The sequence below is a fragment of the Rhinopithecus bieti genome, unplaced genomic scaffold (genome assembly GCF_001698545.2).
Source record: "Rhinopithecus bieti isolate Rb0 unplaced genomic scaffold, ASM169854v2 scaffold_25291, whole genome shotgun sequence".
NCBI classification, from domain to species: domain Eukaryota; kingdom Metazoa; phylum Chordata; class Mammalia; order Primates; family Cercopithecidae; genus Rhinopithecus; species Rhinopithecus bieti.
Genome location: NW_016811667.1, coordinates 364,078 through 380,691, shown reverse-complemented (window position 1 = coordinate 380,691; position 16,614 = coordinate 364,078). Strand labels below are relative to the sequence as shown.

The window sequence follows — 16,614 nt, the reverse complement described above, 5'->3', positions numbered from 1 at the left end:
GTTCTCAGCATAGAGGAGACCCTGGAGAGCGTAGCTCCTCTCTGCCCACTGGTTGTCCCATCATCTGCTGCTCTCAGCAGAGAGGAGGCCCTGGAGAGCGTGGCTTTTCTCTGCAGGCAGGTTGTTTGGAGATCTCTGCAGTCCTCTCAAACTGTCAGCAGATGGTAGCTCTTCTCTGCAACTGGTCATCCCCTCATCTCTGTCCTCTGCATCCTCTATCCTGCTCTGGCCATCCTCTCTAGTCCTGTGGCTAAGCCCCCAGCTTTTATGGACCTCATAGGGTAAGAAGTGCATGCAGATTGGTCCATGGGTGGCCATAGGCAGCAGGGAGTCCCTGCTCTGGTGTGTGGGACTGGTGACCTGGCTCTCAGCCTTCAGGCCCTCCATGACCTGAAGGTGGTGCCTTACTGGGGACCCCACTCCCTTCTGCTCAGCAAACTCTCTGACTCTTGCTGCCTGCCATTCATGGCCCGGGTATTGGGCCCAACCCCACTTGGAGAGATCTGAGCAGGTGCTGGGAGAAGACAGAGGTCAGGCAGTGGGAGCAGACACTCGTGAGCCTGCAGGGATTGTGGGTAGAGGGGCTTCCTGGCCACCCGAGGGTGCAGGCTGCAGAGGTGCCCAGGTCCTGTGTCTGGGAGGGTGGCCACAGCTTCACCTGGGAGCTTCTACCCTGCCAACTCAGGGATCCTGCTTGTTCCCAACTCCTGCCTGCTCCGTGGAGTTGGGCCCAGGTCTGCAGCTGTTGGTCGTGGGGGCTGCAGCTGCACCCGGGAGGGCAGATCCTGCCTGCTCCTGGCCTCCTCCAAGAGCATAGGGAGGCTCGGATGCACAGCCATGGTTTGGGCAGCTGTAGCCCTGCCCAGGAGGGCGGGGCTTCTACCTGCTCCATAGAGCATGAGGCCTGGGTCCACAGCCGCAGTTTGCGGGGCTGCAGCGGCACCTGGGTAGCTTCCACCGCAACTCAGAAAGGGCGGGCCTCCCACCAGCTCCAAGGAGTGCCCAGCTCCAGGGGGTCCTCCCTGCTGCAGCTGGTGTGATGGTAGCAGCCGCTGCCATCAGTTATGTTTGAGAGGAATAGTACTGGGTAGGAATGCAATGGAGATTTCTGAGCTGGTGGTAATCATGTCTTCAAATGGGCTAGGGTTACATGGGCAGGCTCACTTTTTTTGTTTGTTTGTTTTGTTTTGTTTTGTTTTGTTTTGTGTTTTGAGACAGAGTCTTGCTCTGTGTCTCAGGCTGGAGTGCAGTGGTGCAATCTTGGCCCACTGCAACCTCCACTTCCTGCCTTCAAGTGATTCTTGTGCTTCAGACTCCTGAGTAGCTGGGATTATAGGCATGTGCCACTATGCCCAGCTAACTATTGTATTTTTAATGGAAATGGAGTTTCACCATGCTAGCCAGGCTAGTCTCGAGCTCCTGACCTCAAGTGATCTGCCCACCTCGGCATCCCAAAGTGCTGGGATTACAGGCGTGAGTCACCTCTCCCAGCCATCACTTTGTAAAAGTTGGTTGAACTATACATACATTTGGTTTATGCATTATTCTGTATTCATGTTTATACTTCAACAAAAAAGTTTACTTAAAAAAAATACTAGATTTTTCCAAATTAGATTGTCAACAATGGAAAGGTTTGATGACACCAAATGATGATATAAAAAAATGGGTGCACTGCGTTAGCAATGTAAACTGTTATAGCCTTTTTTGGAGGGCCATAGGTCAGTATCTATTAAGTTTTAATATGCATATGCCCCTTTATTCAGGTATTTAAGTTCTTCTTTTTTTTAATTTTAATTTTTACTTTTTTTGAGATGGAGTCTCATTCTGTCCCTAGGCTTGAGTACAGTGCCGTGACCTCGGCTCACTACAACCTCGGACTCCCTGGTTCAAGTGATTCTCCTGCCTCAGCCTCCCGAGTAGCTGGGATTACAGGCATGTGCCATTACGCCCAGCTCACTTTTGTCTTTTTAGTAGAGACAGGGTTTCACTATGTTGGCCAGGATGGTCTCAATCTCCTGACCTTGTGGTCCACCCACCTCGGCCTTCCAAAGTGCTGGTATTACAGGCGTGAGTCACCCACCGCGCCCGGCCCAGGGATTTAACTTCTCGATAGCTATTCTGGAGAAATCCACACAAGTGTAGAAGAGGCAAATAAAAGCATATATATTGGAAACAATGTAAATGTCTATCATTCCAGAGTGGATAAATTAACTATGATACATTCGTTATGGAATACTCTGCAATAGCAAGAATGAGAATATTTATTTAGTGAAATGGAAATATCTCCAAGACAAATACATGAAAAAACCAAGTTATAGAACAGTACACAGAGCATACTGTCACTTACACTAAAAAAGCACATTTAAAATCTTTTAACCCAGTGTCTAATAAAAAGTTAAACAATGTTTGTGTGATAGTATGTATGTTGTGTGGTAGATTTTGAAAAAGAGTTAATAATAATTTCATGAAAAAAATTCTGCTCTGATAGCAAAAGAACAGCAGTGAGAGATCTCTCAATACAAGAATTACAAATTGAGCATTTTTCATTTTAAAAAAATTAACCGAATACTTGTAGAATCATTTTCATCAGCTGAGACTTTTTAAAATTAAATTTTCCATTTCGTGATGAAACCTACAGCCTTCATGTAGATTCACGAAGTTATAGGAAATTGAGGGTACTCAGAGCAATCCTGTGTACCCGCAAAGGTAACACTTCGCAAAACTATCATACAATATCACGAGTGAAATAATGGCATTGATACAACCCATCAATCTTCAAGATTTCCCCAGTTTTATTTGTATGTGTGTGTATATTTAGTTCATGAAGTTTTAATGTATGTGTAGTTTCATGTTTCCACCACCACAGTAAAGATACAGAGCAGTTCTGTCTCCCTGAAAATCTCTTCTCTTTTCTTTTCTTTCTTTCTTTCTTTCTTTCTTTTTTTTTTTTTTTGGTTTGTTTTTTTGAGACGAAGTTTCGCTTTTGTTGCCCAGGCTGGAGTGCAATGGCCTGGTCTCGGCTCACTGCAACCTCCACCTCCCGGGTTCAAGCGATTCTCCTGCCTCAGCCTCCTATATACCTGGAATTATAGGCGCCCGCCACCACGCTTGGCTAGTTTTTGTATTTTCAGTACAGACAAAATTTCACCACGTCGGTCAGACTGGTCTCAAACTCATGACCTCAGGCAATCCGCCCACCTAGGCCTCCCTAGTGCTGGGATTACAGGCCTGAGCCACCGCACCCAGACCTCTTTTCTTTTCATAATCAAACCCACCTTTCTTTTCCCACTCCTGCTCCCCAAGATGCAGTGGTTTTTTGTTGTTGTTGTTGTTTGTTTGTTTTTGAGACGGAATCTCCCTCTGTTGCCCAGGCTGGAGTGCAGTGGTGCGATCTCAGCTCACTGCAACCTCCACCTCCTGGGTTCAAGCGATACTCCTGCCTCAGCCCTGCTCCACCCCCCTCACCAACCAGCAGCTGGGATTACAGGCATGCACCACCATGCCCAGGTAATTTTTGTGTTGTTAGTAGAGACGGGATTTCACCATGTTGGCCAGGCTGGTCTCGAACTCCTGACCTCAGGTGATCCACCCCTCCCCCCCCGCCGGCCTCCCAAAGTGCTGGGATTACAGGCGTAAGCCACTGTGCCCAGCCCCAAAGACGTAATTTTAAACCATCATTAATTTTTATAATAACCATGATAGGCCAGGCGCAGTGGCTCATGCCTGTAATCCCAGCAATTTGGGAGGCGGAGGCAGATGATCACTTGAGGTTAGGAGTTCCAGACTAGCCTGGCCAATATGGTGAAACCCTGTCTCTACTAAAATTACAAAAATTAGCCGGGCGTGGTGGTGCAGGCCTGTAATCCCAGCTTCTCAGGAGGCTGATGCAGGAGAATCACTTGAACAGAGGAGGTGGAGGTCGCAGTGAGCAGAGATTGAGCCACTGCACTCCAGCTTGGGCAACAGAGCCAGACTCTGTCTCAAACAAAATTTTTTCAAATGATACTCATGATTAATATAACTGTAATTTATCTAAATTGTTGTTTACAAGCATTTATCTAAATAAATTGAATAAACGGTGTCTACATGTTTAATAGAAAACAAATGTTTAGTAGCTCTGGCAGAATTAATCTTGCTTTTTAAGAGATTAATGAACAATGATTACATTGTAGAGGAAAGAAGTATGTTTTCACTTTGAAACCTTTTTAAAAATTTTTCTTTAGCCATTTAGTATTAATAACAAGCGAAGAGGGGTTTCTACTCCTTTTCTTTTTTTCTTTGCTCTTCTTCCTCATTTCATCCTTTGGAGACTGTCTATAGTCCCACATTTTCTCCAGTTCTGAATCTGTGTAACTTTGACTCTATGGCAGAAACTGTTTATTGCTGACTATATATTTGTTCTCTCTTCTCTCAAATAAACAGAACCCCAAATTTTTACTGAGCACAATATAGCCAAAAGATGACACTGCCCAGCCTCTTTTGCAGATGGCTGTGGCTATTCCAGGATCCCAGAAAATGGCAGCCACACATGAAGGCCTCTGAAGCAGAACTGCCCTGGATCTTTACTGTGGTGGTGCCCTCTCAGACTTTCTCCTGCCCTTCTGTCTCTGGCCTCTCATTTTCCCCCGTGAGAGGGCTAGCCATGGAAACTAGAATTCCTCTTCCCCCAGGTGGGTCATAGAAGCCAGCAACAAAACCTAAAAATATTACTCTAACTTTCTCTTTCTCCTGGCCTTTCTGTATAAAAACTGGCCATAGGCCAGGTGCGGTGGCTCACGCCTGTAATCCCAGCACTTTGGGAGGCCAAGGCGTGTGGATCATGAGGTCAGAAGATCGAGACCATCCTGGCTAACTGGTGAAACCCCGTCTCTACTAAAAATAAAAAAAATTAGCTGGGTGTGGTGGTGGGCACCTGTAGTCCCAGCTACTCGGGAGGCTGAGGCAGGAGAATGGCGTGAACCCGGGAGGCAGAGTTTGCAGTGAGCCGAGGTTGCACCACTGCACTCCAGCCTGGAGACAGAGCGAGACTCTGTCTCAAAAAAAACAAAAAACAGAAAAAACTCGCCATAAAGAAATGATCTGACCTGCCTCGTTTGACTGACTGTTCCAGATTGTTGAAACCCATTCCGAAGAGGCTTCTACCCCACATTTAGACTGTTGAATCCCATTCCAGACCAGGTCCTGTCCCACATCCGGAAAGAAGGAATGCATAGAGGTCAAGAAGAATCTAGATAGATGGCATTGCTGAGTTTCTCCCACTCAGTCTATAGCATTAGATCATACTCTTTTTTTGACCCGTCATATTTCTACATGGCTGTCCGTACTTGGTTGAACCTAAGCATAAAAGTGGACAATTTCCCCCGTATCTTGTATTTATTTTATTTATATTCATTTTTTAAGGGACAGGGTCTCACACTGTCACCCGAGCTGGAGCTTGGTGGCACAATCACAGCTCACGCAGCCTCAAACTCCTGGGACCAGCATACCTGGCTAATTTTAACATTTTTTGTACAGATGGAATCTTTGTTCCTAAGGCTGACCTTAAACTCTTGTCCCCAAGGCATACTCCCTCCTCAGCCTCCCAAAGTGCTGAGGTCACAGGCATGTGACACTGTGCCCAGCCTCCCCTTCAGGTCTTCATTCTGAAGTGTCCTGTGTACGTGTAAAACTATGATCAAATAAATTTGTATGCCTTTTCTCCTATTAACCTGCCTTTTTTGTCAGCAATTTTCAGTGAAACTTCAGAGGACAAAGGGGAAGTTTTCATTGGCCCCTCCAGTTTTAGTGCTGTGAACAGGATACCAAAGCTGCTCTGCTCTTCTGGAAGCTGCAATGAGGGGAACCAAGGACCTGACAAGCCAGCAGAAGGGTAAGGAATTCTTACCAGTCAGGCTCCCGGCCTCTCTCCCTCTGTGGAATCTGGTAGAGCTGATGGTAAAATCACTGTTTGTCTCATATTCATCTCCAAAACCTTGATTAATGGGAAAAAAGGATTTGTGTGACTAGTTTTGTGTGTAGCGACTCTGGTGTCCTTTTTTGGTATGAATATTCACATTGTTTGGTCCCTTTCCTTCCAGAAATAGTCTTTGTCTTTCCGTGTTGTGCTGTCATAACGAAGGATGCCACAGGGTAGAACATGGGCCTAAACCCCCATAAACTGTTTGAGCTGGCACTGCAGATTGATCAGTTTTGCGGTTCTGTCTATAAACCTTGCTGTAGTCCGCAAAATAAAAACCAGATGAAGTTCTCCTATTGTCCTGTTTCATGTCCGTATAAGACCTTGACTTTTGAGAGCATTTTCTCTTGGTCCCTGCCCTTTTGGGGAGCGTGATTTTCAGGTCACATTAGGTGACCAGTCTAAAATGGCTGGTCACGTAAGATTTTAAGCAGTATGCTTTTGTTCCAAATATGTCAAGCTCTCGGGGGAGTTTGTCTTAATAATTTCCATCTATAAGGGGTTCCTGTTGCCTGGTTAGGCTGGGAAAAATGCCAATCCCAGGAGGGCCTTCCTGGTGCCAGTGGATTAACAGGTCTGTGACTGGTGGCCCCTGGCAAATTTGTGGGTTACTAGTGGCACCATATGCACAAACACCAGCCTTAATAGTCTGTGGCAACAAGAGTCTTTGTTATCTTAAGTCTACTTCTGAGTGAATTTTTGGGGATCATGGAGAGTGTCTCCTCTATACGCTGTCAAGGAACACCCTTGTTTATATAGTAAAAACTTACTCTAAACCTGGAAAATTATCTCCTGGACTTTCCATGAAGAGGCTTATTGTTGAGTCGCTACTGAAATTTGTAAACCATTGGAAATTCTAATCATCAGTGGCCAAAAGATGGATCCTTTAAATTAGAAAGAACCTTAATTTTCTTTTTAAAAGAAGATTTTAGAGATCTCTCATTCTAAATAATTGTCTTACTTGTATTTATGGGACAATCAAATTAAAGAAAGACACAATAGTGTCTTGGCTTAGAAATTCTCTTGACAAAATTAAAATGCAAAAATCTAACCCAAAACAAAATTAAAATCATTTGTACACTCAAACTGCCTGCTTTGAATTCCCTGTGGGATTTATAGAGAAGGCATTCCATCTTGTGGTATAGTGGCTAAGATTCTGTGCTTTCACACCTGTGGCCTGGGTTTGATTCCTTGTCAGAGAATCAGTCCCTGTAGTACATGTAAGCTCTTTAACTCAACAGTACAAACATTTATAAAACTTGGTTTAATATTTGTGTGACTCTTGACTTTTGGGGTACCCATTTGTTATTGATGGACAAATGTCCACAAAAAAGGTAGACAGGATATCCACTGCAGCTGGAGTAAGAGACTAGAGGTGGGTTAGCTCTACCATGAAGCAGCAGCAGAAAGGAAAAAAATCTATCAACTATTTTTATATCCATCCATATAGCCATCCATCTATTCATCAATTTAAATAGTTATAGCTGTTTTGGCATAAGTAGCTACAGCAAAATTTTGGCAAATTTTGTACAGATCAAAGTGTAGTTAGTCTCTATTTTATTTATTTATTTACAGTCTAGAATAATTGCTCCATTATCACAGAAATGACATCTACATTTTTCTTAAGTTAAAGTTTGAGGCCTGGGCATGATGACTCACTCCTGTAATCCCAGCACTTTGGGAGGTGGAGGTGGGCAGATTGCTTGAGCTCAGGAGTTCAAGACCAGCCTGGGCATCATGGTGAAACCCCATCTCTACAGAAAATACAAAAATTAGCCAGATGTGGTGGCGGCATGGGCCTCTGGTCCTGGCTACTTGGGAGGCTGAGGTGGGAGAATCCCTTGAGCCTGAGAGGACAAGGCTGCAGTGAACTATGATTGCGCCACTACTACTGCAGCTTGGGCAATAGAATGAGACCCTGTCTCGAAAAAGGAATAAAAATAAAATTTACATAAATAAATAAATAAATAAAGGTTAAAGTTTGAAAACTTAATTTACCAGTTATTTTTCTTATGTAATTAGTAATACATTACTTCTTTTCAGGTCTCAGTTTTGGATTGTAACTAACCACTGTTCTCTTTTGGAGGCATGGTGCCTTAATAAATGTATTATTTTGTCTACTAAACCATGTGTTTGTTGCCAACGTGCAGTCTAGCAGTAAAGAAGCTAATTTTTTCCTGAGTTTAAGATTATATTGAAAAATAGAATAGCTTATAACACTTTATGATATTATGTATTGTACCAAACAGAGATGAAACTAAATCGGTTTACAACCTCTTAACCTTTGCACAAATGCTATCATTTATTTATTCGTTTGTGCATTACTTTACTTCATGGAAGGAATATATTTATCATTTATTTATTTTTCAAACAGAATTTCAGAAAATTTTTTTTTAGAATATGCTGTGTTTGTAAAACTACAACAGCAGCAGCAACAACAGTTTAAGAGTAAGATTAGCCCACATATTATCAAAACAGCATTTTCAAGTCTGCTTTCTTACACCGTGTGAGAATGTACGTTCTGGGCACTATCTTAGTGTTTCAGTAAGTCTTGGAATTGTTTCGCCAAAGGACGGCAGGAATGAAAAGAATCGTTAAGTTTTCATTGGAGACAGTTATTCTCCTTGGTTATCCCTGGAATCTGGAAATGTTATAGTTTATAAACTTGTTTAAATAAAAGGCTTATGCAATGATTCTTGTTATGCCTTTTTGATTTCTCCTGGAACTTCACTATAACAATATTTTTCTTTTGAATGTTACTTAATCAGGAGTCATTTCAGTTGAGTCATACCCTCTTGTCTCTCCTTTCAATTCTGTCAGTATTTGCTTCATGTATTTTTGGGATCTGTGGTTAGATGTTATATGTTTATAATTGTTATATTTTCCAGATGTATTAACCTTTTTGTTATGATTAGATGTCCTTCCTTGTCTTAATGTGCCTTGTCATAAAGTCTATTTTGTCTGATACTTATATAGCCATTCCAGGTCTTTCATAGCAGCTATTTATGCATGCTATTCAACCTACAGTATATTTGAATCTAAACTGTGTTTCTTTTAGGCAATATGTAGTTAGATCTTATTGTTGTTGTTTTTTTAATACATCCTGACAATTTTTGTCTTTTGATTGAACTGTTTAGTTCATTCACATTCAATGTAGTTATTGGTATGTTTGGATTTATCTATTTTGCTATTTGTTTTCTATATGTCTTGCTTATTGTTTGTCCTCTGTTCCCCTTTTATTGCCTTCTTTTGTTTTAAATCAATATTTTAATTCATTTAGTGAGATATAATTCACATACCATTAAATTCACCCCTTTAAAGTGTACAATGCAGTGGTTTTTAATATATTTATAGAGTCATTATCTAATTTCCATTTTAATCACTCTCAAAAGAAATCCTGTATCTATAAGCAGTCACTCCCATTTCCCTCTCCCTCATCCCCTGACAACTACTCATTTGTATTTTTGTTTGCTTGTTTGAGACAGGGTTTCATTCTGTCACTCCGGCTGAAATGCAGTGGTGTGATTATGGATCACTACAGCCTTGACCTCCCAGGCTCAAGTGATCCTTCCACCTCAGCCTCCTGAGTAGCTGGGACTACAGGTGTGTGACACCACATCCAGCTAATTTTAAAAAATTTTGTGCAGTCAGCGTCCCACTATGTGGCCCATGCTGGTCTCGCAGTCTTGGTCTCTAGCAATCCTCATGCCTTGGCCTCCCAAAGTGTTGGTATTGCAGGTATGAACCACTGTACCCAGCTCATTTTTAAGTATATTTTTAACGTTCATTTTCAGTGGTTACTCTCGGGATTTTATGTTTCTTGAACTTCATAACTTTAACTTAAAATCCACTTCAGGTTAATGGTGGTTTACTTGTGATACAATATGGCAACTTTGCTCCACTGTAGCTCAGTTCTCTCCCTTTGGTTTTGGTTGCAAAAGGCAGTCCTTTGGTTCTTATTTGTTCTTGCATTGCTGTGGTTTGAATATGGTTTGTCCCCACCAAAACTCATGTTGAGGCTTGGTCCCCAGTGTAACGGGTCGAGAGGTGGAAAGACTTTAAAAGGTATTTGAGTCATGAAAGATCTGCTCTTATGAAAGGATTACTGCCATATTGTGGGAGTGAGTTCTGTCTCTTGCAGAACTGGATTAATTACTGAGAGAGCAGGTGGTTATAAAGTGAGGTTTCCTTTCATGGTTTGTCTCTTTTGCACGCGCCTGCTTGCCGCCGTCACGTGTGCTCCTGCCATGTGATGCCATCTGCTATGTTATGATGCAACGTGAGGCCCTTGTCGGATGTGGCTTCCCAGTCTTAAACTTCCCAGTTTCCAGAACCATGAGCTAAATAAACTTCTTTTTAAAATCAATTACCCAGTCTCAGGTATTCCATTATAGCAATGTAAAATGAACTAAAACATGCATATTCTTGCTGAGCGTGACAGACTACAAGCTTTATTCATCTTCTGACACTGAACCATTTCTGTATCTAGTCACTAGCTGGTCAAGGTGACCATAGAGTGGTACTGTGTCCCTGCTCTCTGCCTAAGGAGAGGGAGGGAAACTGGATTTGCTGCTTGCTCAAAAAGTGCTGGGACCTTTGCCTGAGTTGCAACCCACTGTATGGGTAGGCATGGGGCCTGTGGGATTTAGGCATAAGGAACTTAGGCAAATATTTTGATGTGCATTCTTCTTGCTGTTCTGTGAGTAATAAAGTCTTTTGTTTATGATGCAGGAATCTTGTGTCTTCTGCCTGTTTCCATGAAACAGTGTCAGGATAACGGTAAGCTTTAAGTAAGCTACAATCCCAAATTCTTCACCTTTTGTTTTCAGCAATTCACCTAGCTATCTAGATGTGGTTCTCTGTGTTTATCTTACACACATTGTTCACTGAGGTTCTTGGATCTGCAGGTTATTTTTTTTTTTTTTTTTTTGCAGTTGCAAGATTTAATAGAGTGAAAACATAGCTCCCATAAAATGGGAGGGGACCCAAAGGGGGTTGCCACTCCCTGCTTGAATGCCTGAGTTTATATCCCAATCATTGTCCCTCCCCCTGTGCTGTCAGGCGATGTATGATTTGACTATTTCTTTACCTCCTGCTTTAGCCTAATTTGTATTCTAGTGAGCCCTCTTCTGGCTTCAATACCTGATTGGTCTGGCTTGAGCAGAGTTACAAGCCCCGTGTTTAAAGGTAGGTGCAGTCACCTTTCCCAGCTAGGCTTAGGAATTCTTAGTTGGCCTAGGAAATCCAGCTAGTCCTCTCAGTCCCCCCTTTCAACAGGAAAACCCAAGTGCTGTTGGGGAGGTTGACCAACGACCGCTCTTAACTGCTTCCTGAATTGAGGCATAGTAGGGGTTGTGCAGTTGAGATTTCCTCAGGAGGGATGCCCTTGATGTCATTAATGTTGGAGCATGGGCTAGCAGGCCGATCCAGGGGTCTGCAGTAGATCTTAGTCATGGACTGCATGTGGGGCTCCATTTGAAGAACCGTTTGTAGTTTTACAGCTTTGATTCTAGAAGAGACAAACTTAACAAGGAGGTTAAACATACAGGGATTGTAATGTATGGCCTGAAGTGCAGGGGCGTATAGGTGTGGGCGGTGAAAATGGGATTTTCTTTAGAAAAACTCCTATACGATGGGGCATCAATATTTCCAGGAAGTCGCATTCTCCATAGAAGCTCTTGGTAAGGAGAGCTACTGGTAGTACAGTGGCATAGAGGAGGTGCAGTGAGAGTGAAAGGTTTGGTGAAGGGTTTTAAGTAATTTCCATTGGTTCGCAGCAGGCAAAAGCATTTTTCCTTCTTCGGTGGCTGGCCATCCTGATAGGAGAAAACTATGTCCTTGTGACGTTCCCCATTCTATTTCTTCTGCTGAGTACTGGGGCTTGGTTTCCCAGAGGGAATTATCCCATACTAAGGGTCCTTCTATAAGCATTTCTAATGGAGGGTCCTGCCTTGCAACTCTTCTGGCTTCAATATCCGCTTGGCGGTTCCCTTCTATTTCCCTTTCCTTTCCTTTCTGATGACCCCAGCAGTGTAAGACTGCCATCTCTTTAGGTTTCTGTACAGCCAAGAATAATCTCCTAATGGCTTCCTGATGTTTGATAGGTGTTCCCTCGGAGGTTAGGAATTCTCTTTCTCTCCATATTGTTGCGTGGGCATGGAGGACTAGGTAAGCATACTTAAGAGTCTGTATATATATTTACCCTTTTTTTCCCTCCTAATTCTAGTGCCCTAGTGAGGGCTATTAGTTCTGCCAGCTGAGCGCTAGTTCCTGGAATGAGGGGATTACTTTCAAGTATTCCATTATTACTGACCACTGCACAACCCGCTTTTCGAAGTCCTTTTTCTACAAAGGAACTTCCATTAGTATATAAGTTGAGGTCGGGATCAGTCAAGGGAACCTCTAGAAGGTCCCCTCAAGTGGCGTAGGTTTGAGCAATCACCTGTTGACAGTTATATTCTATCTTTTCTTTATTATTTGGAAGAAATGTGACTGGGTTAAGAGTTGCACAAGTGCGCAGTTGCAGCACTGACCCTTTTAGTAATAGAGAGTGATATTTAAGCAAATGGTTGTCTGACAGGCACAAATCTCCTTTAGCAACGAGTATGCCGTTCACATGAGATGTCCACACAGTAAGATCTCTTCCCTGTATTATTTTAACTGCTTCAGATACTAAGACTGCTACTGCCACCACTACCTGTAAACAATGAGGCCAACTTTGCCACTACATCAATTTCCTTACTTCGGTATGCCATGGGTTGCAAGCTGGTCTCTCGGACCTGTGTAAGGATTCCTGGAGCGATTCCTCTTTTTTCTGTGACATATAAAGAAAAGTCTTGCCCCGTTGGCAAGCTTAACACTGGGGATTGGGTTGGGGCCTTCTTTAGGGCCTGGAAAGCCACTTCTGCTTCAGGTGTCCTTCTTACTAAATGGGTATTGGCTTTCTGAGTTTCTTTAATTAGTGTATATAATGGCCTGGCTATTTCACCGTACCTGGGAATCCATATTTGGCAGAGAAACCTGTTATGCCAAGAAACCCTCTTAGTTGCTTTAGGGTTTGGGGATGAAGATAAGCCAGTATAGGCTGGATACGTTCCTTACTGAGGGCCCTGGTGCCTTGGGATAATTTTAGCCCTAAGTATTTAACCTGCTATGAGCAGAGTTGAGCCTTTGGTTTGGAAACCTTATAACCACAGGTGGCGAGGAAATTTAAGGGTGGCTTGGTGGCACAAGGTTTCTGAACAGGCGGCTAAAAGTAAATCATCCATGTACCAAAGGACAAGAATGTCCAGGTGTGAGAACTGGCTCAACTCTTGGCTAATGCTTGGCCAAATAGATGGGGCTATCCCTGAACCCTNCAGGTGTCCTTCTTACTAAATGGGTATTGGCTTTCTGAGTTTCTTTAATTAGTGTATATAATGGCCTGGCTATTTCACCGTACCTGGGAATCCATATTTGGCAGAGAAACCTGTTATGCCAAGAAACCCTCTTAGTTGCTTTAGGGTTTGGGGATGAAGATAAGCCAGTATAGGCTGGATACGTTCCTTACTGAGGGCCCTGGTGCCTTGGGATAATTTTAGCCCTAAGTATTTAACCTGCTATGAGCAGAGTTGAGCCTTTGGTTTGGAAACCTTATAACCACAGGTGGCGAGGAAATTTAAGGGTGGCTTGGTGGCACAAGGTTTCTGAACAGGCGGCTAAAAGTAAATCATCCATGTACCAAAGGACAAGAATGTCCAGGTGTGAGAACTGGCTCAACTCTTGGCTAATGCTTGGCCAAATAGATGGGGGCTATCCCTGAACCCTTGGGGTAAAACAGTCCAGGTGAGTTGAGACATTGGGTTCGAAGGATCTTCAAAGGCAAACAAGAATTGAGAGTCAGGATGTACAGGGATATAGAAAAAGGCATCCTTAAGGTCCAGGACTGTAAACCACTCTGCTTCCTCTGGTATTTGGGAAAGCAGAGTATAAGGGTTAGGTACAGCTGGGTATGGAGGGACAACGGCCTCACTGATAATCCTGAGATCTTGTACTAACTTCCACTGTCCATTGGGTTTCTGTACTTCTAAAATTGGAGTATTGCAGGAGCTATTGCATGGTTTTACTAGGCTTTGGACTTTTAGTTTCTTAACAATATTTTGGAGTCCTTGTTGGGCCTCGGGTCTAAGGGGGTACTGCCTTTGGTAGGGAAAGGAGGCAGAATCCTTTAGTTTAACTTGAACAGGATGGGCATTCTTTGCTTGTCCATATTGCCCTTCTGTTGCCTGGACTTCAGGATTTATTTCTTCCTCAAGCACAGGGCAACAAGCAGGTGTTCCTTCTCCTATGTTCAGGTGTATAATTGCCCCTGCTTTTGCTAAAATGTCTTTCCCTAACAAGGGAGTGAGGCTTTCAGGCATAATTAGAAAAGCACGTGAAAAGAGTAAAGTTCCCCAGTCACAACTTAGTGGCTGGGAGAAGTATCTAGTGACTGGCTGTCCTAGGACCGCTTGGATAGTGACAGATCTGGAGGACAGTTGTCCGGGACAGGAGAGTAAGACTGAGAAGGCTGCGCCAGTGTCCAGGAGACAGTTAACCTCCTGGCTGTCAATGGTCAAGCATAGCCAGGGCTCTGTGAGGGTGATGGCATGGGCTGGCGCTTGCCCCGGGCACTCTCATTCAGGCTGCTGGATCATCTGGTTAGTGGCTTCTGACTCAGAGGACCTTCATCCCCTGGGGCAGTGGGCCTTCCAGTGATTCCCTTGACATAAAGGGCATGGACGAGAGGGTGGCTTATTTCTGTTTGGACAATCTTTTGTAAAGTGTCCTTGTAGACCACACTGGAAGCAAGCCCTATTAGGCATTTGATGTGCTCAGCCTTTCCATGTTCCAGAGCCTCCAAAGTCCGCTTGCCTGAGGGCCATGACTAAAGCGGTGGCCTTTTTCTTATCTTATTTGTCCCGTTCCACCTGCTCCTCCTGATCTTTATTATAAAAAACTGAGGTTGCCAAGTTCAATAGGGTTTTTAAGTTTTGCTCTGGGCCTAAGGTGGACTTTTGAGGTTTTTTTCTGATGCCTGCAGCTGACTGAGTAATAAACTTATCCTTTTAGATTAGTTGGCCTTCAATAGAGTCAGGTGACAGAGAAGTATGCTTCCTCAATGCCCCCCTTAGTCTCTCCAGAAAGGCAGTAGGATTTTCTTCCTTTCCCTGTGTTATAGTGGACATCATTGAATGATTTATAGGCTTCCTTCCAGTTTTCCTTAGTCCTTCTAGCATGCAAGTTAGCAAATATCTACCACACCAATCTCCATGTTCTGATTCTGCGTCCCGGTGAGGGTTTACGCTGGGAACTGCATGCTGGCATGTGAGGAACTGTTCTCTTTCCTCTGTTGTCATCCTATCATTGACCTGACTGAGACACCAGAGATCGCCAAACTCTCGGGCTGCAGTTATGGCGGCACTTCTCTCATTTGAGGTTAGTGTTTGATCTAGCAGTAACATTTTATCTCTCCATGTCAGATTAAAGGATTATCCTAACCCTTGTAAAACATCAATATAGCCATCAGTGTTATTTGGGAATTTACCTAGGTCTATTTTAATTTGCTTTAAGTCTGACAGGGAAAAAGGTTCATACACTCTTACTGGGCCGAATTCTCCAGAATACATTTTAGGGGTGTTTTTGCCTTAGGGCATCTGAAAAAAAACACAAAAAACACAGGGATGCCAGCACCCCTAGTCATTTTCTGATGAGCATCAGTCCTAGAGCGTCCTCTATGGTCCTAATGCTTATTCCTTTCCAGGGTGCGTAACCACCCATGGACCTCTGCTTATCGGATTAGTTACGCTCACCGAGGTAGCAGTCCTCCACCCCTTTTCCTGCCTTTCTTGACCGCAAAGAAAGGGGTCCAGGCTGCTGGATTCTAGTGGTCCTTTACCAGGGTGCCCAACATTGCCTTTGTGCTCAGGGGTGAGTCCTAGAGCTGGGGTGGGTTCCTGGGTATTTCATAACAACCCAGTTGCCCCATCAAGATACATTCCAATAAACAACAGTTCTTATGCGAATTCGTGTCAGAGAGGGTGTAGGTAACCTTTTGAGTCAGGATTGAGATAGAGTTTTTTGATTCTGTAAGTGCTTTAAGGCTTGGCTGAGTGCAAACAGTTCTAACATTTGAGCAAACCAATTATTAGGCAATTCTCCTAACTGCTTCCACAAGAGTCTCCCTATCAATTACTGAATACCCATTGTGTTTTTTTTCCTCAGTCACCTGGGAGGGACCATCTATAGTCCTGTCCTGAAGGGAGTTCCTGCTAGGTCTGGTTGGACCTTTGTATGATAATTAAGATTTAAATCCCCTCTTAGGAAATCTGCTGGGTTAAGGGAATTTTCAGTGGTTAAGGTTAAATCACCTTTTTCTAACAGAATAGCCCCATACAAGTAAGATTTGAGTTAGTAAGCTACCATTTGCTTTTTTGACTTAGGATAATTCTGAACTGGTGAGGTGTGCTCACAATGAGGTTTCCTCTAAAAGTTATTTTTCTACTTTCTTCTGTTAGCAAAGCAGTTGCTGCTACAGATTGAATGCATTTGGGCCCATCTGCAGGTTCCTGGATTAAGGATTTTTATTTTTATTTTTTATTTTTTTATTTTTTGAGACGGAGTCTCGCTCTGTCGCCCGG

At 43.4% G+C, this 16,614-nt stretch overlaps 1 protein-coding gene across 1 annotated transcript in view; it reads left to right on the top strand.

Moving 5' to 3' along the window:
- Positions 1–5,728: 5,728 nt before the first annotated feature.
- ENTPD1 (ectonucleoside triphosphate diphosphohydrolase 1) overlaps positions 5,729–16,614 on the top strand; it is a 164,045-nt gene continuing 153,159 nt past the window's right edge. Inside the window, exon 1 of the mRNA XM_017894589.1 lies at positions 5,729–5,869. Coding sequence (XP_017750078.1) covers positions 5,833–5,869 — 37 coding nt within the window. The 5' untranslated portion in view covers positions 5,729–5,832. The remainder of the gene's footprint in view (positions 5,870–16,614) is intronic.